General features: G+C 36.4%; 1 protein-coding gene and 2 pseudogenes across 2 annotated transcripts; all 3 read left to right on the forward strand.

Moving 5' to 3' along the window:
• Positions 1 to 1402: 1402 nt before the first annotated feature.
• On the forward strand, positions 1403 to 7551 carry LOC149234085 (putative ABC transporter C family member 15; annotated as a pseudogene). The gene is made up of 10 exons (XR_016246066.1): positions 1403 to 3376; positions 3567 to 3653; positions 3799 to 4500; positions 4604 to 4768; positions 5046 to 5332; positions 5420 to 5629; positions 5722 to 6063; positions 6208 to 6271; positions 6479 to 6717; positions 6820 to 7551. The product of XR_016246066.1 is annotated as a putative ABC transporter C family member 15 (transcript).
• Positions 7550 to 8652, forward strand: LOC149234086 (putative non-intrinsic ABC protein 5 pseudogene; annotated as a pseudogene).
• Positions 8653 to 8667: 15 nt separating this feature from the next.
• On the forward strand, positions 8668 to 9558 carry LOC149234087 (putative ABC transporter C family member 15). The gene is made up of 2 exons (XM_089371737.1): positions 8668 to 8902; positions 9006 to 9558. The coding sequence occupies exons 1-2, from the start codon at positions 8780 to 8782 to the stop codon at positions 9129 to 9131; spliced, it is 249 nt and encodes an 82-aa protein (XP_089227863.1). The 5' UTR covers positions 8668 to 8779; the 3' UTR covers positions 9132 to 9558.
• The last annotated feature ends 13704 nt before the right edge of the window (positions 9559 to 23262 follow it).

Below are 23262 nucleotides of genomic sequence, written 5' to 3' on the forward strand. Positions count from 1 at the left end.
CTGGTAGTTTTGTGACCTGCACATAAAAGCAGAACAGAGCTGTCACTAATATCGTTGTCCATCAAAGATTCACCTTCACCTTGCCTGTCAACGTCAGAGAGCATGCAGGACAACAGATCTGGCATATGGAATTGGCTGCATGTCTGGCATATGTCTTTTCTAGATATTTATTTCTTGTATTGGTAGTAGTTTCCAAAACCTTCTTACAACTTACTAAATGCTAGCATGCTACAGATTATTCATCCGTCTATCACTGTATAACTTGATGGTTATTTGCATGTTTGTAGCGACCACATGTTTACTGTTTTCCTTTGAACCAAGGACAGATTTTGGTTTTTTGTGCATACTCTGTTGTGTACACAACCCCTGTTGTAGTATAATTATTCAATCATTTTTATAGTTACTATCAACTCTAAAGATTCAGGATATAGCCCGACTTGTTTTAGTTTATAGAGTTGTAAAGATAGACTTAGAATAGATTTTCAGCTGCCGGTACTAAACGAATGGCCTGGGAACTAATCAGGTTCATAATATAGATAATTATACCAACACGGTCTGGCCTTACTTCTAAATAATGTCTGCTTATTATTTCAGAATTTCGTTTAGCGTGCAGATCCTTTTACAAATTCCCAATCATTCTGTAAAATTACTCTAATACACCCGGACAATACTGTGACTCATCACAAAAACTTTGTAGAGAACTCAATACTCTTGTATTACAAAAAGGAATTACCATTTACTGCTATTATCCAAATGTGTAATTTCCATTCAATAACCTTAAAGAATTTACTCTTTCCACAGTAATTACAGAATTTACTCTTTCTTCAGCAATTACAGAATTTCCACAACAATTACAGAAGCAATATATAAGTTCTGGAAAAAATAAAATTGAAATACTTATCTGTTCAGGTGTAGGCTGTCGGGGAATCCACAGGGAGAAAAGTCACTCCACCCAACCATTCAGAAAGGAAATCTCGTCCAATTCCCCCAAGCTAATTTTCATTTCCAGAACAGCAATCTCGTCCAATTCTCCCCTCGAGTCATTTTTCATTTCCAGAACAGCTATGGACAGTGACCTAGCAAGGTCCGTTTTCAAGCATTAGCCCGGAACTTATAGATTTTTCAGTCTGTTTCAGGGTTTCCACTGGTTACGCCGTAAGGCGTTTCCCTCTGAAATGGACTTTCCTAAAATCTACTTGTCATCCCTGTGTGCTGTTAGATTATGTGTTAGACGATTAGAAGATTGTTAATCGTTCAATCCAGGGAAGGTAGTTGAGTGGTTGCAACTGTTCACGATTTGATTTGCCTGGGTACCCTTTTCGTCTTCTCCGCTCTTGCTTCCCGTGCTGCCGTGACAGACCTCTGAAACGGGCTCCATCGAACCTCTGGGGAAATTTCATCCATGGCTTTCCTGAATGTAGAAATGAGATTCGGATCAAATAAGGTCAGAGATGAATCGTTTGATGACGACTGCTGCGTCCAAATGGTTTTCGTGATTGAATCTGCAGGAGTCGAGGGCGAATCCGCCCCAGAGGAAGAAAAGCCGTTGAGAAATCCATTGCCGTTTTCGAAATTTTTCTTCAGATTCGTGTTGGGTGTTGTTGAAGATGCCTGCGAATGTGCCAGAAGTGGTGTACAGTCCTCATCACAGACCATTCTAGAACCTCTCTTGAAAGACAATCCCCAAAAATGTGGAAACATTAAGGCAGTCTCTACTTATGCAACAACCAACCTTCTCAGTCGGCTGTCATTTTCTTGGATGAGTCCTTTGCTTGCTGTTGGTTATAAGAGCCCTTTGCATATTGATGATGTACCCCAAGTTGCAGAGACAGAAAGGACAGGCCAATTATACCCTAAATTCAGAGCTCAGCTAGAGGCCAAAGGTGAAACAGGCTTATTAGCAAAAGCCTTACTCCTATCTTTTCAGAAGTAAGTACTTTTGACTGCATTCTTAGCAGCACTGGAGACTTGTGCATCATATGTAGGTACATGTTTTATAAATGCCTTCGTTCAGTTTCTAGGTGGAAAGAAACAGTTTGAAAGTCAAGGCTATGTGCTAGTTTGTGCCTTTTTTGTGGCAAAGCTATTAGAGTCTTTGTCACAGTGACAAGGGTTCCTCAAACAACATCAGTTAACTTTACGGGTTAGAGCAGCATTGACAGCTATTATATACAGGAAGGGCTTGTTGCTTTCCAGTCAGTCAAGACAGAAGCATACAAGCGGAGAGATTATCAACTACATGAGTGTAGATGTTCAGAATGTTTCATGTTTCTGTTACTATATGCATAGTATTTGGATTTTCCCTCTTCAATTTGTTCTGGCCTTCATTATTCTATATCAGACGTTGGGCTTGGCAGCATTTTCAGGGTTGGCAGCCTCATTTGCAGTTATGTTGCCAAATTTCCCACTTGCAAAATTGCAAGAAAAATTTCAGGAGAGAATAATGGAAGAAAAAGACAAAAGGATGAAGGCCACATCGGAGACATTAAAAATTATGAGGATCTTAAAATTGCAGGGTTGGGAGACAAGAGTTTTTCGGAAACTAGAAATTTTGAGGCAGGCAGAATATAGTTGGCTACAAAAATATGTTTACGCATCAGCTATCACAACATCTGTTTCCTCTGTTGGACCAATATTTATCATTGTTGCAACTTTTGGTACGTGTATGCTTATAGGAGTGCCTTTGACAGCAGGGAGAATTCTTTCTGCACTCGCAACCTATGGGACACTTCAGGGAGCTATGGGCATGCTTCCTGGCTTAATCCCTCAGATTGCTCAAACTAAAGTGTCAATAGATCGCATTGTGGCCTTTCTGCAGGAGGAAGAGCTGCAACACGATGGGGTAGAAAAGGTATCAAAGGAGTCAACAGACTTCGCGATTCAAATCCAAGGAGGGATATTTTCTTGGAATCCCGATTCCTCTAGTCCAACTATAAGAGGTTTAGATGTCCAACTAGAGAGAGGCATGAGGGTTGCAGTATGTGGAACTGTTGGTTCAGGAAAATCAAGCCTTTTATCCTGCATATTAGGTGAAATACCAAAAATATCAGGCTCTGTTAGCTTAAGTGGTACCAAAGCATATGTCCCTCAGTCTCCTTGGATACAAAGTGGGAAAATTAAAGACGCTATTCTTTTTGGACAGCAGATGGATACTATTAGATACAATAGTGTACTTGATGCTTGTGCATTGAAGAAAGATCTTGAACTTTTTCCTTATGGGGACGAGACAGACATTGGAGAAAGAGGGTTAAATTTGAGTGGTGGACAAAAACAGAGAATACAGATTGCCTGTGCTTTATATCAAGATGTAGACATTTATATTTTTGATGACCCTTTTAGTGCTGTGGATGCACATACCGGAAAACATATTTTCCAAGTATGTTTCTCTTATCCTTTACATACTGTAGGTTTGCTGAATTAATTAGTTTTAATGTTCTGATGGAATGATGAAGCTCTACAGTAGCACTCTGCAATTCATTGTTCAGTCTGGATAATATACATTGCTGGTTGTGCCGCTGCGAATTCATGTTCATAAGCATCTAAGAAATTGGACTTGCTTGTTATAGGAATGCATACTTGGTATTCTGGGTTCAAAGACTGTAGTCTATGTAACTCATCAAGTGGAGTTTTTACCCTCTGCTGACATCATTCTGGTAGGTTTGAATTTCTTTCATCCTGTTCTAGTGATATTAAAATTTTCAATGTAATTGGTAAAGGGACAGTGGGTTTATTGATCATTTATTGAGAGGAGGTGATAAGTGATCCATATTTTGTTGATGTAAATGATATTCTTCACAGGTAATGCGAGATGGTGAAATTACTCAGGTTGGCAGATATGATGACATCTTACAATCAGGCACAGATTTTGTGGAATTAGTTGGTGCACATCAGAAAGCTTTGAAAACTATTTCTGCTATGGAGAAATCTGAAGTGTACACATCAGAGAGATTTGTTGAAAGCTCATGTCCTGGCAATACAGCTGCAGTGAAAAATGTTACTGCCAGTGACACACTGGAGCAGTGCAGTGTTCAGAACTCAATAGATGTAGAGGAAGAGGTTGAACCAGAAAACCACAAAGAAAAATTGGATAAAGAGAATAAAAATTCACAGCTTGTACAAGAAGAATAAAGAGAGAGAGGCAGGGTAAGCATGTCGGTATACTGGTCTTACATTACTGCTGCATACAATGGTACTTTGATACCTATAATACTACTGGCCCAAATAATAAGTCAGCTACTTCAAATATGTAGTAACCTCTGGATGACATCGGAAGCCTCTACAAAAGAAAATGAGAGTTCCCCTATGAGAATGTCCCTTTTCATTCTGGTTTCTGTTGCTTTGACATGAAGCAGCTCCCTGTGCGCTCTTGTGAGGTCTATGCTTCTTTCATTGGTTGGACTTAAAACTGCTAATCAGCTTTTCAGCACTCTGCACAGGTGTATATTTCGTGCACCAATGTCCTTCTTCGATGCAACTCCATCTGGGTGAATACTGAATCGGGTCAGTTGACATTTATTGTTTTAATAGGCTAATACCTTTCCTGAGAGAGAAGGAAATCATTTGATTCTAGTGGGTCAGTAACAAGCTCTCTGTTTCTTGGCAGGCATCAATTGATCAGAGTGCAGTGGACACATTGATTCCTTCTCAACTAGGAGAATTGGCTTTTGCATTTATACAACTTTTGGGGATCATTGCAGTCATGTCTCATATTGCTTGGCAGGTCTTCATTGTGTTTATACCAGTGGGTGCAAGTTGTATATGGTATCAGGTATTCTCTGTATTTCTCAATAATAATAAATATGAACTTGCAAATTTTAATTTTCTCAGAGGAACATAAATTGGCGATAAGAGAGTTTGATTTCTACTTCAAGGTTTGCTGTAGGTAGATCCCATAATCTGATTGAAAAGGATGTTATCAAATAGATTAAGTTGCATCAGGATTCTATCATGACAACAGTTTATCTGTATTTCTTTGTTTCCATGCTTTTGGGTTTTTATAGTAATAAGAGAATTCTTGTAACTCCTCTGACCTTCCTTGCATGCAGCAATACTACATAACATCAGCTAGGGAACTGGCTCGGCTGGCATCAGTTTGTAGAGCTCCAATCGTACAACATTTTGGAGAATCAATCTCTGGAGCAGCCACCATTAGAAGTTTTGACCAGGAATTTCGATTCATGGAAAGAAATCTCGAGTTGATTGATATATATATGAGACCTAGTCTCCACAATGTTGGAGCCAATGAGTGGCTTGGCATTCGGATGGATTTTCTGTCAAATCTTGTGTTTGCATTCTTTTTGGTGTTATTAGCCCAAGTAGGTACAGAAGCACTATCTTGGCTTACAATTATTTTTCCTAAACTGATCTCAGCAGACTAGACATTCTTTATAATGAAATATGAAAGTAAATGAAATGGCACCTTAACAGGCACTGCAGGGTTGGCAGTAACATATAGTCTAAGTCTGAACATGGTACAAGCCTGGGTAATATGGTGCCTTTGTTATGTGGAGACCAACATGATCTCAGCGGAGATTCACGAATTCCCAGTGAGTCACCAGTGATTATAGAGAATTGTAGACCAAACTCCAACTGGCCATCTAGAGGAACGATAGATCTAACTGATTTGCAGGTCAGAACTCAATACAAATAGACTCTTTTTCACGCATTCAATGCTAGTAATTTGCATGTCAGTTCATCTATAAATTTGATCCATACAATCAGGTGTGTTATGGACCACATCTTTCGCTTGTCTTGAAAGGCCTTACATGCACTTTCCCTGGAGGCACGAAGCTGGGAGTTGTGGGGCGGACAGGAAGTGGCAAATCTACTCTTATTTAATCCATTTTTCGCATTGTGGAACCAACAACGGGCAGAATTGTCATTGATGGAGTCGACATCTCATCCATAGGCCTCCATGACCTAAGATCCAAATTAAGCATTATTCCCAAGAACCTAAGATCCAAATTAAGCATTATTAAGCATTATTCCCCAACAATGTTTGAAGGCACTATAAGAAATAATTTGGATCCTCTCGAAGATTGCTTGGATGATGAGATTTGGGAGGTTAGTTCTGCTTCATATTCTATAAGCATTAGTATCAATTATAGCGCCAATTATTCTTGCCTTGAAGAATATAGATATTTCCCTGAGGATCTTGCTGTAAGTTTATTGTTTATGAATCTACTTCGATTTTGCTTGTGCTTTCAGGCTTTGGACAAGTGCCAACTTGGTGAGATTGTACGAGCAAAAGAAAAGAAACTTGATTCCTCAGGTCTGTGTGTCTTTATCACATTCAATGGAAGTCCTGAAGGAGAAAACTAAAACCTTTTACAGTAGCTATTTCTGCTATTTGCTTTCCATCTTAGTGCTCATGTTTTGTTTATTTTTTGGTGTCCCTGAGACCTACCTGGTCTCTAGGACCCCTTTTTTCTAGAATGAAAATTGAGAATCGAATTTAATGGAATGATCTCTTGTACAGTGTCTGAGAATGGAGGAAACTGGAGTGTGGGTCAATGCCAGCTTGTCTGTTTGGGACGGGCACTACTAAAACAAAGTCGATACTGGTCCTTGACGAGGCAACTGCCTCAGTTGACACTGCAACTGATGGGTTTATTCAGCGAATAATTCGCCACCAATTTTCTACCTGCACAGTCATTACTATAGCACATCGGATTCCATCTGTTATTGAGAGTGATATGGTTCTCCTATTAAAGGATGGTATAACATTTATAAGTTGTTTATTTTCTAGTGTTTTGTTACAGTTACTAATTTTTTGGACACATTTCATTTTTTACTTACTTTGTATTTGTTTTGAATCAGGACAAATTTCTGAGTATGACACTCCATCCAAACTACTCAGCAACAAATTTTCTGCATTTGCAAAACTTGTTTCAGTGTACAAGGCCACATCGGAGACATTAAAAATTATGAGGATCTTAAAATTGCAGGCTTGGGAGACAAGATTTCTTCGGAAACTAGAAATTTTGAGGCAGGCAGAATATAGTTGGCTACAAAAATATGTTTACGCATCAGCTATCACAACATCTGTTTCCTACTTTTGGTACGTGTATGCTTATAGGAGTGCCTTTGACAGCAGGGAGAATTCTTTCTGCACTCGCAACCTATGGGACACTTCAGGGACCTCTGGGCATGCTTCCTGGCTTAATCCCTCAGATTGCTCAAACTAAAGTGTCAATAGATCGCATTGTGGCCTTTCTGCAGGAGGAAGAGCTGCAACACGATGAGGTAGAAAAGGTATCAAAGGAGTCAACAGACTTCGCGATTCAAATCCAAGGAGGGATATTTTCTTGGAATCCCGATTCCTCTAGTCCAACTATAAGAGGTTTAGATGTCCAACTAGAGAGAGGCATGAGGGTTGCAGTATGTGGAACTGTTGGTTCAGGAAAATCAAGCCTTTTATCCCTGCATATTAGGTGAAATACCAAAAATATCAGGCTCTGTTAGCTTAAGTGGTACCAAAGCATATGTCCCTCAGTCTCCTTGGATACAAAGTGGGAAAATTAAAGACGCTATTCTCTTTGGAAAGCAGATGGATACTATTAGATACAATAGTGTACTTGATGCTTGTGCATTGAAGAAAGATCTTGAACTTTTTCCTTATGGGGACGAGACAGACATTGGAGAAAGAGGGTTAAATTTGAGTGGTGGACAAAAACAGAGAATACAGATTGCCCGTGCTTTATATCAAGATGTAGACATTTATATTTTTGATGACCCTTTTAGTGCTGTGGATGCACATACCGGAAAACATATTTTCCAAGTATGTTTCTCTTATCCTTTACATACTGTAGGTTTGCTGAATTAATTAGTTTTAATGTTTTGATGGAATGATGAAGCTCTACAGTAGCACTCTGCAATTCATTGTTCAGTCTGGATAATATACATTGCTGGTTGTGCCGCTGCAAATTCATGTCCATAAACATCTAAGAAATTGGACTTGCTTGTTATAGGAATGCATACTTGGTATTCTGGGTTCAAAGACTGTAGTCTATGTAACTCATCAAGTGGAGTTTTTACCCTCTGCTGACATCATTCTGGTAGGTTTGAATTTCTTTCATCCTGTTCTAGTGATATTAAAATTTTCAATGTAATTGGTAAAGGGACAGTGGGTTTATTGATCATTTATTGAGAGGAGGAGATAAGTGATCCATATTTTGTTGATGTAAATGATATTCTTCACAGGTAATGCGAGATGGTGAAATTACTCAGGTTGGCAGATATGATGACATCTTACAATCAGGCACAGATTTTGTGGAATTAGTTGGTGCACATCAGAAAGCTTTGAAAACTATTTCTGCTATGGAGAAATCTGAAGTGTACACATCAGAGAGATTTGTTGAAAGCTCATGTCCTGGCAATACAGCTGCAGTGAAAAATGTTACTGCCAGTGACACGCTGGAGCAGTGCGGTGTCCAGAACTCAATAGATGTAGAGGAAGAGGTTGAACCAGAAAACCACAAAGAAAATTTGGATAAAGAGAATAAAAATTCACAGCTTGTACAAGAAGAAGAAAGAGAGAGGCAGGGTAAGCATGTCGGTATACTGGTCTTACATTACTGCTGCATACAATGGTACTTTGATACCTATAATACTACTGGCCCAAATAATAAGTCAGCTACTTCAAATATGTAGTAACCTCTGGATGACATCGGAAGCCTCTACAAAAGAAAATGAGAGTTCCCCTATGAGAAAGTCCCTTTTCATTCTGGTTTATGTTGCTTTGACATGAAGCAGCTCCCTGTGCGTTCTTGTGAGGTCTATGCTTCTTTCATTGGTTGGACTTAAAACTGCTAATCAGCTTTTCAGCACTCTGCACAGGTGTATATTTCGTGCACCAATGTCCTTCTTTGATGCAACTCCATCTGGGCGAATACTGAATCGGGTCAGTTGACATTTATTGTTTTAATAGGCTAATACCTTTCCTGAGAGAGAAGGAAATCATTTGATTCTAGTGGGTCAGTAACAAGCTCTCTGTTTCTTGGCAGGCATCAACTGATCAGAGTGCAGTGGACACATTGATTCCTTCTCAACTAGGAGAATTGGCTTTTGCATTTATACAACTTTTGGGGATCATTGCAGTCATGTCTCATATTGCTTGGCAGGTCTTCTAGTGTGGTTAGGCCAACTGACAAGGATCCCATTACGTGGTTCCATTATACGTTTTGGACCACAAAGGCATCAATTCTGCCTATATACTATTTGCTTTTACAATAATAATATGTTCAGGAATCATTTAATGTGTTTGTCATTACCGGAGTTTGTAATAAGTAGCACTGCTAAGTTGATTCAAATGTTCCATATGCGTCGGTCATACACGGGTAGAGTTTAGGGTAGCTCCCTTTTCTTACCTTACTCAAGATGGCTATACTGTTCTTTACAAGGTAGCTTAATTATGTGTCTCGGATTTTTCTTTTTCCTTTCAACGCAACACCAAAAGTTCCCTTACAGCATTCTCTTGACTTGTACTTCTTTGTCCTGAAAGCATTACAAAATGTTGATAAAAGTGGTACGCATTTTGCTTCCCTCCGTAATCATGGAATTTCACTCATTTGCATTATCCTACACTCTCCTGTTGATATGGTATAGTGCTTCGCAAATGTCAATTTTTAGCCTGTTTTAAAATAAATAACAGTGACTTATTCATTTTTTTAATATTAGTCATTCTTATTATTATCATTCTCTTTTTCTTTTTGGACACTTGCTTCATTTACCATTTCCACAATAAGTATTACATTTATTTATTAAGTAACACATTCTCAACACATTATTTGTGTGTTCATCTTGATATGTTATTTGTACGCCACAGTTCATTCCATTCAATTATTTAACCAAATCTTGGTTTGTATCCATAAAAATTGCATTTGAGGTATTAATCTAGGGTAACATTGATTTAGTGGGTTGTCCATGTCAACAAGCATAGGTAACATCTCTGCTAATATGTTATTCATATTCTCTTTTCTTCAACTTTAAGTTTTTGCTAAAATTGATTGCCATATCCCTAGGTTACCTTATTTGGCTATTTGTTCATTTCTAATCATCATTTTCAAGAATTCACCACCTATTTATCGAGGCATATTAAGAAAATGGAATCTTATATATATTTAATATACCCATTAGTTGAGGTGTGTATTTCAGACACATATATGCATGTATATATATTCTTATGTTGTCCTTTTTAGATTATGGTATTGGTCAAAACTTTAAGGAAAAGGGATTGAAGCAGCAAGGGCCTAGCAAAGAATTCCCATCATAATTACAACCATCTCATTTTATCTTGTTTATATATATATATATATATATATTTATTTATATATAAATAGAGCTTTCTTGCATCTCTACTAAATTGCGCGTGAGATTTAGTGTGCACTTACTTATGTACGTCTATTTATCTCAAATCTTTAGATACCATATCAATAATTATTAGTTTTTTTAGTTAATCAAAATGATGTTATCGTCTTATTTTCAATCATTCTTGGCCTTTTCAATTGCGAGGTGGTTATTGAATAGATCATTTAGCATATCCTTCTAGGATTTAATATTCTGAGTTTTTAACTCGGATCCCTCTGTGTTCACAAGGTACAAAATTTCAAAACCTTATGGATTTATTTCCCATGCTTAGGGCCATTGTACTTTTTAGTAAGTTTCGTATTCTCAACTTGAGTCTTACTCATTTCCACCTGTTACATTTTGATGTAACACGGATCTCTCTCATGGATATCAACAACACTATTCTGATGTGCTTACATGTCTATTTGGTGTCAGGGAGTATCCTAGATACAATGACAACACCCTTTCCTATTTAAAGATTTCAATTATATTATTTACTTATTATTTTCGAGATTGATTTTCTTCCATCATATCTGTCTCAAACTATATCCAGTTGATTGGTCCTTGATTAGGTGTCTTATCCAACAATTCTACTACCACTTGTAGTCACTTGACTATTATGATCCTCCATGCTGATGGTTTGTACTAACCATTTTTCTTTTGAAGAGACTTTTTAGTGAAAAAGTTCAGTGGCTCCTTTATCATTTTGAACTTCATTCCATCAACCATGAAATCTATATCAGTCAGTATGATTGCATTGGACTTATTAATACCTAAGGTGTATTATTAACATATCAAATGTTATCCTTAAATGTGCTCAACTGACACAAGCTGGGACTTAAATATAAATATTATCCATTAATTTTATTAACATGTACATATTATATGGTAAAGTTGAACAACGGTCAATTTTTTTTTTTTTTTTTTTTGTTCATTTTGCACCATTTATTCCACTGTTGTAACCAATGTTTTTGTGATTTCCCTTATGAAGAGCATTTTCCATAGAAGGCTGATTAATTCACCTATTATCTGTTAATTTTATTAACATGTACATATTATATGGTAAAGTTGAACAATGGTCAATTTTTCATTTTTTTTCTTTTCATTTTACACCATTTATTCCACTGTTGTGACCGGTGTTTTTGTGATTTCCCTTATGAAGAGGATTTTCAATAGAAGGTTGATTAATTCGCCTACTATTTATTTTCATAAGCCATAAAATCTGAACTGATTTATACCAACGAAGTATTATTGTATCAAACTTTATTATATGCATTCACAGGGGAAAGGAACCTATAAGACTAGTCACACCACTAAGTCTCCCCCTGAGTCAACTTCACATGCAGGACAATTCAGAATAATGACTTACACAATCCACTCCCAAACATTGTGTGATCGCGCCAAACTTAGTTTGGGGTTCTCAAACTAAGCCCATAGGCTTCAGTTAAAATTCCATTGACCAACCAGCTCAAGAATCCCCCACGTCAATAGTAACCTATTTTTCTAATCAAAATATTTTACAACATATAGGTCGCACAATAGCTTCAATATTAACAATTTTCATAGTATACTTTAGTTCCGAACACTATCCATAGGAAACCGATTCTTTTATTACTTATTTGCTATTCCTTTATACTCATCTTCTACTCAGTTATTGATAAACTTCCTTTTGTTACAAACCAAAAATTCATTCTTTACACGTTATCCCACAGTCACTAGACATGATTTTCCAATTAGCATGTATTAATACTTAAGTTGTCCAAAGAGTTGTTTGTTTTCCTAGGCACACAACTTATATTCAATTCTTGTATGTAAGGGTACTTAAACTTAAATAATGAAATTTTTTTCATTATAGTCAGGACAGAGTTCTTCTCTTCTCATTGCCCTAGTTTTACAATATAGAAATTTGTTCCAAGTAAACATATTTCATTTACTTCTCCCATGGCTCCTATAGGGCAAGTTTGTTTTTTTGTTTGTTTGTTTGTTTTTTTTTTTACTTCTTTTGCCCTTAAACAGGCGTAGTGTTGAAAAATTCAGCTCTGATACCACTTGTGACATCAAATGTAAGGACCTTAAATTCAAATATCAAAATATGTAATTTAATACAGAATTTAAGTAATTTAACTAATGAATATCAACCTGTTTGCTCTGCTATGGAGCTCTACTGCAATTGTTTTGTCGTAATTTTGTCTTAACTGCAATTCTTGTCCTGACTACGTTACCAAAACGGCCAAAACCACCCTGCTGAACTAGGTACAACCTGGGTACACATTCTCAGAATGCTTTCCAATCAAAGCAACCTGATCCCCTGTGCCCAAAAGCTCCAGTACAATCAAGACTCAAGAGTGTCTGTATTTCTGTGTTAAAATTGTTCTCTGTTTTTCCTTCTCTTTTTTCTTTCTTTTCCTTCTTCCTTTTAATTCCCCATCCACCGCCTTCCTCCCATCTCCGTATCAATATTTTGTTATGTGTAACTTTATGAAATCAAATCTCATTTGATTTCATTGATTTTATTTGGATACATAGATTTGATTTAATAAAGTTTATTTATTATTTTAATGAATTAATTTGATTTATTTAATTTATATTATTAATTTATTAATTTTAAATTTTAATTTGTAAATTAAAATTAACATTTTCAATTGATTTTAAAGATTTATCATATATATAATACTCTGGTGAGGTATTAATTCATTACTTTAATTTATATCTCCTCTTGTAGTAACTAGCTTATATATAGTGCGATACATGTGGGTCCATGCATACGTAGCTATTGTATGGAGGTCTCGTATGTATGCTAATACTCGTATTTTATTTATAGGTGGGTCATTACATACATCCCTCATTCCAAAAACTTCATCCCAAAGTTAGGGTTTCTAAAATATATTAGTGATTTAATGTGAGTATATAAGTCTTTATATTTCAAGATTGAATTCGTTTTATATGGGTACTTAATTTTTTTTTTTCTTAAATATTTTAAGATTTTACAACTATAATTTTCATCACGCTATTGGAGTCTCTGCACACTCTATTTAATCACGCTAAGCCGGATTGGTTCTTCAACTTGTCCTGACGATGAACCACACTGGTTGGTTCGAAACGCGTCGACAAAAGATTGGTTATGTGATTTTGCCGAAGATTATCTAAACAATGTTATGGATCACAGAAGTCTAAATTCCTTTATAATTTTCATGTTCTGCCCCGGTTGGTTTCCTAGATATTCTAGAATCATCCTATCCTTCCTAATCTCTTCCGCTTCCATCCTATTCGTCCTCTACTAGAGTGTGCCATGTCGTCAGCTATATTGACTAACCATTCATAGGCTCTCAAGGGTATCAACGTCGATTATATCAACCTGATTACCCAGTAAGCATCTGACAATCATCATCACACATCTATGGGAGCGTGATTCGCATTGTCCTCCCATGACTCCAGGTTTTGGACGATAAACTGTGGGCAATACTTCCACCCCTCGTAGTGGGACCTGAGTCAATGCTCTCTCATGGAACCTCATTGAGCCTTAATTGTACTAAAGTTTTTGTCATCACATGGCCATTTTGGTAACCTGCAATGTAAACACTTGTCCATATATTATAACATATGCATCAATATTTATAAAATAAACAGTTTCTGTATAGCTCATACATGTTGTTATCTACAATATAACATACTTGGTCATGTCTTCCTCATGTTATTGACTTTCATATTGAAATTGTAATCATTCTTTTATTTCTATCTCATTAATCATATCAATATGCATAAATGAAGCAAAATTTATAATATCTTAATTCATATCATAATTCAGGATTTAGATTTTATAACAAGGTTAATCAAATATTGAACTTCATCTTGGTATTCATAACTCAGTAAGGTTAATTTAAATAACATATTTCATCTTGGTATCCATGTACCAGTGGAATTAAACAGATAACATATATCATATTTCAGTAACATAAAAATTCACATTTATATGTGATCTTTTCAAAAATGGTTTTGAGTATTTGATTTAAAGTAAAGTAACTATATACAAAATATGGCTTAAAGTTATTCAAAATTGACACAAGTTGGAGTATTTTTGACATATGATTTCTGTATCTTTCCAAGTAGCCAATCGAGGGCTATACTTGTCCCACTGGACCTTAACTTGGTCTACCAGAGGATTCCTGAGTTGTAATTATACTCAATAACTTTTCACACATATTGTGGGATATAATACTTAATTGACAAAATTATTTTCTTCTCAATATAACAATCTTCACAACATCAGTCCTTTGTGAAGCTAATATTTCATGTGATACGTAACATTAATTTCTCACTTGTAAATTTTAATTAGATTATTTTTAAAAGAAAGCTGATGTGTTAAATGGCATGGTCAACCTTCTTGAGCATGCTTATCCACATGGTCACATTTGTCACTCAATGGTTAGGTTACAATGAATGTTCACACATATCCTCTAGCCAAGTTCTCTTGTATACATTTGGGATTTCATTGTTTACATTACCCTCTAAATGTTGCACCTATTCATCATCAAAACTTCTAGATTACACATATGTGCACTCCACACCATTGTGGATTTGAAAATATTATCCAATCACTCTACCTAGATCAACGATCGTGGATGTTGAGGGTTGATCTGATGGTGGATAATAGCAGAGCGTAGTTATGGGGATAATGGCATGCCTCACAGTCCTCTATGGACCTCAATCAGAGTTTCAGAGGTGATGCTCTACAATTGGTTCTAACCCTAAACTTTTCCATAAAATCCCTGCCTTTTGGCATTCTCCCCCATCTGTAACTGATTGTGCAATCTGTGATTTAATCCAGATTCAAGACCATAATAGAATTTTAAGTTCTCTACTCGAAATACTTGGATCCATACTTGGCCAATTAGGGTTCCAGGATACCAAGGTAAATGTTCCTATTTAGTCTCTTCATTAGAGTTTTATTAGTAATGAGTATATATATATATATATTTGTGTACATTATATTTTGGCAGAGTTGGGTTACTGTTTGAGGTTATATTTTGGGGGAGTTGGGTTACTGTCCAAGGTTATGGCCTAATTGCTTACCGATAAAGCACGACTGTTAGCCTTCTAGAGAACATGCCTTATGTTCTCAGTTACCCACGCGGAGAAAGGTATTCTACCTTATCCATCCGAGACTAAGTTAAAAGGTCAAATTATTTTTTCCCGAAATTTTCTTTTACAATACTAACCAGTATATCATTCACACCAGTGTCTATTGTAATTTTTTTTTTTAAATTCAAGGTTTGCCCTTTTTTTGTCTATGTGGGTTTACCTGTAACTTCCTTGTTTCTGTCATTCAGGACCAATACATCCTATCTGGACTGGTATCCCCCAAGGACGTCTTAAGAATTAGGTTCTTCAAGCTCCAGAGATTAAGGTAATTGTAGGGTTAAATTTTCTCTCTCATCTAAAAGAGAAAGATAAATCATGTTCTGATCAATTGCAAGTACCCACCTCAGAGTTGTTTGCGTTAATATCAATAAAACCCTTTTTTGTTTAATGCGACATCTTCTTGGTTGCTAGTAGGATGATAAAATCTAACGATGTCAATTGTTTCATTAATCAAATGCAATTACATATATACATGCACACACAATCTGTTGGTTGAGAGAATATCTCAACCACACACCAATGTATGAAATAGATCCTAACTACTAGGAACAAACTCCTTTACTTAGTAAGAATCACAACTGAGACAAGTAGGAGTTACATTTTCCAACATTCCCCCTAAATGACTACTTGTCTGAATATCAATTTGCAAAATCTGCATCTGGTCCAGTCTCGTAATTAGACCTTGTACCTTGTTCATGCAATTGTCGATGTTCATATAAAGGAACAACCATCAACTAGAATGCATGGGTTCCCAACCACTGCAACCGCCACTAGGAAGTCCTTCACATACATGGTTCATCTAACTTCTTGATGAACTCCCCCTAAATATAAAATTTCACCTCAGAGAGTTTAAAACCAATATGGCTCTCCCAAGTGTATCCATCCCGCATGACACACTCTTCCAGGGTGTTAAAACTCTCTTACAGATGGAACACATAATAAAGGGTATGCATGCCTCTCTAGGTCTTACAACAGGTACATACAACATTTCAAGACCACAACCTAACCATTACAAAGCAATATATGACATGTATATTTTCTATAATTACAATGTGTGACTCATAATACATCATGCATATGTTCCACAAACTCACACTAATTCGCACAAACTTGATTGTTCATCATCTTCCAATCTTTGATGCGACTCCTCTAATTCCATCTTCACTGTCATGTCTTCATCATATCCCATGGTTAATCATTCCTGCAAATAAATTTGTCTATTGTTGGAATGGCCAATTCCAACATAGATTCAAACTCGTGACAATAGTTGGCCAGACTAATTGTCACAAAACATCCAATTTTTAACCACATTTACAATAATGACATAACAATTTCTAAACACTTACATTTAAATTGGAATTCAAAACAATCAAACCCTTCAACAACTCCAATTCAACATAGCCCATTAAGCTTATGGCTTCTTTCACTATTCGGTTCTAGGCTTCTTCACTCAACACCATACTTAGCACCTAAACATAATAGCATTGGAGATTGTGTCCAAGGCGGTACAGAAGCACCTTAGATATAGAGCTCACGAACAATGATTGAGCTTTTCAACAAGCAATTCCCATGATCAATCTCAATCCAAATGCATCCTCCCCTATTCATACCTCCAAGCTCCACTGTTGCACCAACCACACAGTAGCATTGCTCACACAACAACACACCATTACAGTCACTACAAAAGTGGGTTTAACATATAAGAAAATGAGCTCTCAAAATCTGTGTTTAGGCTTGTAGATGAACGATAATGCGGTGAAATTCTCACAACAGAGTTCCATGATTTCTTCTCCTGGAAAATCCTAAAACATGACCCAATAAGCTCCTTCTCTAAGTGAACTAAACACCCATCTCCATGTGACCATGTCTTCGAGCCCTGTTTTTTGATATGGGAGGTACACACACCATGCATATCCATTGCAGTTTTTTCCAGGAATTCAGTGCCCCCAATGAAAATTTGCAGCTCTGTCATTGGATCTCCGTCATTGAACAGAATGGGGAATGCTGGAATTGGGTGGAACAAGCAGGCTATCTAAGTACAATCTAGCGTGGATTTATGAAGTAAACTTGTTAATTATTTCACTATCCTTTTTTTTTGCCTGCACATATGTTGCAAACGCTTTGCCTCCAAATCGCAGATCACTCAAAACACCAACATGCACCTCCGTCACCGTGGGTAGAGCCATCGATCTGTGCCAAAGAGAAATCACTCCGTTTTATAAATCGCCCTCCTCTGTTTCGAGTAGATTGGGGGTTGGAGGAGGCAGCCTTGTGCCTGCTGCTTCGACGCTGCTCTCGCCTCCACTACAAGCTCCTTCAATTTAGCGTAGACTCCACCATGTAGACAGCATGCAACAACGGGTGCCTGTTGCAGCAATGGGTAACAAACACCCTCACGCAGCAATGCCCTTTTGGCCTCCACCAATGCACCAACGACAATGCTATCTCCTCCAGCAATTGGCTCTGCTGACCACAACAACTCTCAGCAGCTTCAACTTGGCACACCTCCACATGATCTCTAGTCAATCCACTCGCACAGGAGCGATTGTACACAATCTCAATTCAATAGATTCGTATCAAGGTTCAAACGAGACTTCAGCTCTTGACGCTCCCAACGCTCAATGAGTCGTCTCTTCTCCACAACACGTAGAGAGATCAACTGCCACGGCGAGCTCCTTGACCACGGGATCCTTCGCTTGAGCCACAAAGGGCCACACTACAGCCACCACTGCGCCACTGCTCGGCCAGCTCCCTCCGAGTAGCCACAGGTCACACGAGTATCCAATGCCTTCGCTGCAAACAAGACACCATCACCGATTTGATGTGAGAGTGGGACTCTCAATAGCAGATCCCTCGCTCTAGCGGCAACCTCCATGCAGCTGTCACCACGAACAAGGCACAACACCTTTGCGGCTCACCAACACACAACTGCCAACCGAGGCGGAAGTTACCAGTAGATCCACTAACCACACCACAATGAGTCTTCTCCGTATGGTCGTGTCTCTCCTCGATGCGCATTAGATCTAAGATCAACGATTGCCCGTATACAACAAACGTTTCACGTGAGCATTTCTCTAATTACGAATATGACAAACAAACTCAAAAAAATTAAAACAAAATATATTCTCTTATTTCCCTCAGGCCAAGATGGGCCAAGCCCAAGAGGAGCTGGCCCTCAAGGCTTCGATACCATGATAAAATCTAACGATGTCAATTGTTTCATTAATCAAATGTAATTACACATATACATGCACACACAAGCTGTTGGTTGAGAGAATATCTCAACCACACACCAATGTAGGAAATAGATCCTAACTACTAGGAACAGACTCCTTTACTTAGTAAGAATCACAACTGAGAAAAGTAGGAGTTACATTTTCCAACAGAGGAAACCCTTTAAAGGTAATTGCTTCCTCCTGCTCCCAATTTGTTGTATTAAATCCTCGTGCAAGCCATAATTCTATATTAATTTTAATAGTTGGATTTTCTTTGTTGATTACTAGTTAAAGTTATGATGCGACTGTTGGTGATGTTAAGTTATTTATTTCTTAAGTTTTGGAGTTTACTCGTCTAGAAAAAGTTTTTACTCCCAAGACTTTTCCTTTCAAGTTCTCCTTGGCAGTTCTCTTGGCCAACTACCATTTTGGAGCTGAAGGCATAAGTTTTCGAGCTTTAGAGCTCATATAGTGTTTTAATGCTTAGAAGTTGTAAATAATCTCACATGGCTATCATTCTATTGTCCATAAATTCCCTCATGTGAAGGGTTATCCTCTAGAATTGTATTAACAATACGAGTTGCTTCAGAAAAAGGAATAATGAATTTATTTTCTGCTATGTGCCAAGTAATGGTACACTTAATACAGTCGTTAATTAATATCTTTGATTCTACCCTAATCTCTCTAGGGTTTGGAATGACAACAAATTGCGTTGGTCTCAATTCCTCTTTTTTTTTTTATGCACACAGTAATTTCTTTGTAATTGTTCAGTGGTTGATAAAGTCAACTCTTCTATGATGGATATGTATTTCTTGTATTGGTAGTAGTTTCCAAAACTTTCTTACAAACTACTAAATGCTAGCATGCTACAGATTATTCATCCATCTATCACTGTATAACTCGATGGTTATTTGCTTGTTTGTAGTGAGCACAAGTTTACTGTTTTCCTCTGAACCAAGGATAGATTTTGGTTATTTGTGCATACTCTGTTGTGTACACAACCCTTGTTGTAGTATAATTATTCAATCATTTTTGTAGTTACTATCAACTCTAAAGATTCAGGATATAGATGGACTTGTTTTAGTTTATAGAGTTGTAAAGATAGACTTAGAATTGCTTTTCAACTGCCAGTACTAAACGAATGCCCTGGGAACTAATCGGGTTCATAATATAGTTAATTATACCAACACGGTTAGACCTTCTTCCGTAATATATTTCTAAATGATGTCTGCTCATTATTTCAGATTTTTGTTTAGCATGTAGATCCTTTTACAATCATTATTTAAAACTACTCTAATACACCGAGATAATACTGTGACTCATCACAAAAACTATGCAGAGAACTCAATACTCTTGTATTACAAAAAGGAATTACCATTCCCTTCTATTAGCCAAATGTGTAATTTCCATTCAATAGCTTCACAGAATTTACTCTTTCCGCAGTAATTACAGAATTTACTCTCTCGTCCAATTCATTTCCAGAACAAATATGGACAGAGCCAATTTTCATTTTTAGAACAACTATGGACAGTGACCTAGCAAGGTCTGTTCTCAAGCCTTAGCCTGGAACTTATAGACTTCCCAGTTTGTCTCTGCACATTGACCTGGACAGTGACCTAGCAAGGTCTGTTGCCTGGAACTTATAAACTTCCCAGTTTGTCTCAGGGTTTCCACTGGTCTATAATCTAGCTCAAGAATACATGAATGGCAGCATCGAGCCCTTTCTCCAACAGTGATAAGGAATCAACATTTTCAAGTCTTCCCCAGATGCCTCATGCATGTTTCCTCCCCTCCTAACCATTTCCCAATTGAGATAATTTATCTTAATCTCTATGGGTGGGAGTACTGTCCCCACTTTCTGGTAAATGAAAACTTTCACTTAGTGACTTTTTCCTTAAATTCTTTGGATGCCAATAACCAAATTCTAAATAAAATCAAAATAAACTTTAAATTTCCACGGGGCTTCCACACAACCCATAATTGACTTCCACACAACCCACAGTTGACTGAGTAAATCAAATATTTACTTTTCACTAAAAGTGTAAATATTTTATTATTTTCTAATAGTTTTGATTATTGCTAAGGAAAAAATGAATATTTCTTGGCTTAAAAATTAATATTCATAAGCTTTTAAGTGAAACTAATACTAATACTTATTAATATTCATAAGCTTTTAAGTGAAAATCATACTAATACTTTCTCAGGTTTTAAGTGAAACTAATACTAATACTTTCTCTTGGATTGCCCCACTCTTAATCTCATTTCCATAACATTTGTCATGAATTACCCTAGTCTTACTGAAATCTCATTTCCATAACATTTGTCTTAATGCCAACCTTCTTAACTCCTTAATCTATAGTGATTTAGGAATGCTTCTTTCTCTTCTTTTTAATTATAGAAATAAAATTTTAAAGTATCTTAAGTAATCTCTTATCTTTAGATCTGATAGAAGATATTTATTTTAAGGAGCATTAATCATCATCATTATTGTTGGGCTCTTCATATGTCTTTATTATTATTATCACTTTTGAATGCTTATTCCACCATTTCTACCATTCTTCATCGCGTCATTTATTATAATTTATCATATAATTCTATTTTATAATTATTTATGCTCTTATGGATAAATATTATTTCTTCTTTTTTATTTTTAATAAATTGATTATTATGCATGTTTTTACCAATGATGGTTTATTAATAAATTTGTTAACCATTTTAGTCTCCAAAGATATTTTCCAGATTGAAGATTTGATCATTAAATGTGCCAACTCAGAAATTCACTAGAATAAGAAGTGACAATTTTGCATTTGACATTTTGGGAAAATGGAGAAGAATCTAGAAAATATGAAACATGGGTTCCGTCCAGAACGGATCAAATTAGTTTTGTTTTGAGCTATTTTCCCAAATTCGGTACGTACTAAGAGAAACAAAAGGTTCTCTGAAGACATTTTTCTCAGATTCGCTGTGTGGCCGTTTTCCAAATTATCTCAGCTGCAATATCAAACTCAACCTATTCCTGTTGAATGCTGATGGAAAGATATCTCAGAGATGATGTTGTTGATCAATTTGTTGTAAACAATCCAATTTTGCAACGAGAATCATTTTGTAATCATCACAGTTGTAACTTCTCTTTTCTCTCTGTGTATTTAAATCATAACAAAGATTAGAGAAGGGGAATTATAGATTCATGATTCATGATGGGATAGATTATGAGAGATTAAGTTAGGGATTATTAGAAATAGGATAGGATAGGATAGGAGGAAAAGGGGACTGTTGCATTACCATTGTAATTCTCATGGCTTTTGCTATTGTATTGATTTCACAGTTTGATGATTAATAAATAAAAGAGTTGTTGTTCTATTATTTGATACTAGAGTAAGTTTGGCGGTGCTTCACTGGCGGCTAAGGGGCCGACCCTGGTGGATCCACTTGCTACCTGTACCATTATTTTACAGTTCCAGTCGTGTGATGGTTTGATTTGATTTTCATTGTTTTTGAGTTGCATTGCTTTCTAACTTCATGTTCTTGTACATTTTCCTGAAATTGTTTCGTGCATGAAATCACAATTGGATCGCGTTGCTATTTTCTTCCATCATAACAAGATTATTATTCATTACAACTTAAATTGTTATGCTATTCATTTTAGTTATAAAGCTTCACTGTTCACTTCAGATTCTGTCGTGCATTACAAGTTGCTTCTTATTTAGTATTGCTGCTCATTTCTATTAATTTCGTAGTGCTATTCATTTCCATTTAGTATTGCTGTTCATTTATCTTTGCGGTTCATTTCCATTTAGCATTGCTGTTCATCTTCAATAATTTAGTATTATTGTTCCTTTCCATTAATATTTCATTTATGTAAGATTAACTTTGCTATTCAATTCATTTCCGCTAAAGTTAAGCTTTGCTGTTCAGTTTTTCAATAGACTTAGTCACTGTTCTTTTCTACAAGGATTTGATTTCATCTTTTAATTGATATTGCAGCAAGTGTGTTTTAGTAAGCATTTCCAATTGAATTGCCATTTCCAGTTATTTGCTTTAGTGTGGATTGAAAGATCAACAACTATAAAGAACATTGACTATAGCTGTCTAAGTTCTCAGATTGTGGATCCTGTTTATGTTTGATTTCATTTATATCAGTTGACAGAGGAAAGAGTTATCACTACTGCATCCTTGATTGATAAATTGTTGTAGTTTAAGTGAATGATTTAAGTTTCAGAGCGTTAAGTTTTTTTTTAATTGTAAGTAGATTTTATTTCAAGCATTCATTTACTTTTGCATTTTAAGCACTACACTGCAAAACATTACTCTTAAGTAAGTGACTGCCTTAGACTGAGTACACTCTTGAAATAAAAAATTGTCCATGGGTTGAAAATTAATGTGAAGATAACTAAGAGTTAAAAAGACACCTTTTATGACTCAACATTTTGGCACCGTTGCTAGGGAGAGTGTAGCCATTTCTAAGGAGTAGTGTGCATCTGATGAGTGGCTGTTAGGAGAGAATTGGGTATTAAAAATGGAAGGTAAGAACCTGCGTATGGAGCATGTAAAAGTCCAGTTC

The sequence above is a fragment of the Pinus tabuliformis genome, chromosome 8 (assembly GCF_031772625.1).
Source record: "Pinus tabuliformis cultivar Carrire ecotype Pingquan chromosome 8, CPIR1, whole genome shotgun sequence".
Taxonomy (NCBI): domain Eukaryota; kingdom Viridiplantae; phylum Streptophyta; class Pinopsida; order Pinales; family Pinaceae; genus Pinus; species Pinus tabuliformis.

Excerpts from the sequence above, each read along its gene's own strand:
- LOC149234087 (XM_089371737.1), top strand. The coding sequence starts at position 8,780 with ATGCTTCTTTCATTGGTTGGACTTAAAACTGCTAATCAGCTTTTCAGC. Across the intron at positions 8,903-9,005 it reads CTGGGCGAATACTGAATCGG|GCATCAACTGATCAGAGTGC; the intron begins GTCAGTTGACAT and ends GTTTCTTGGCAG.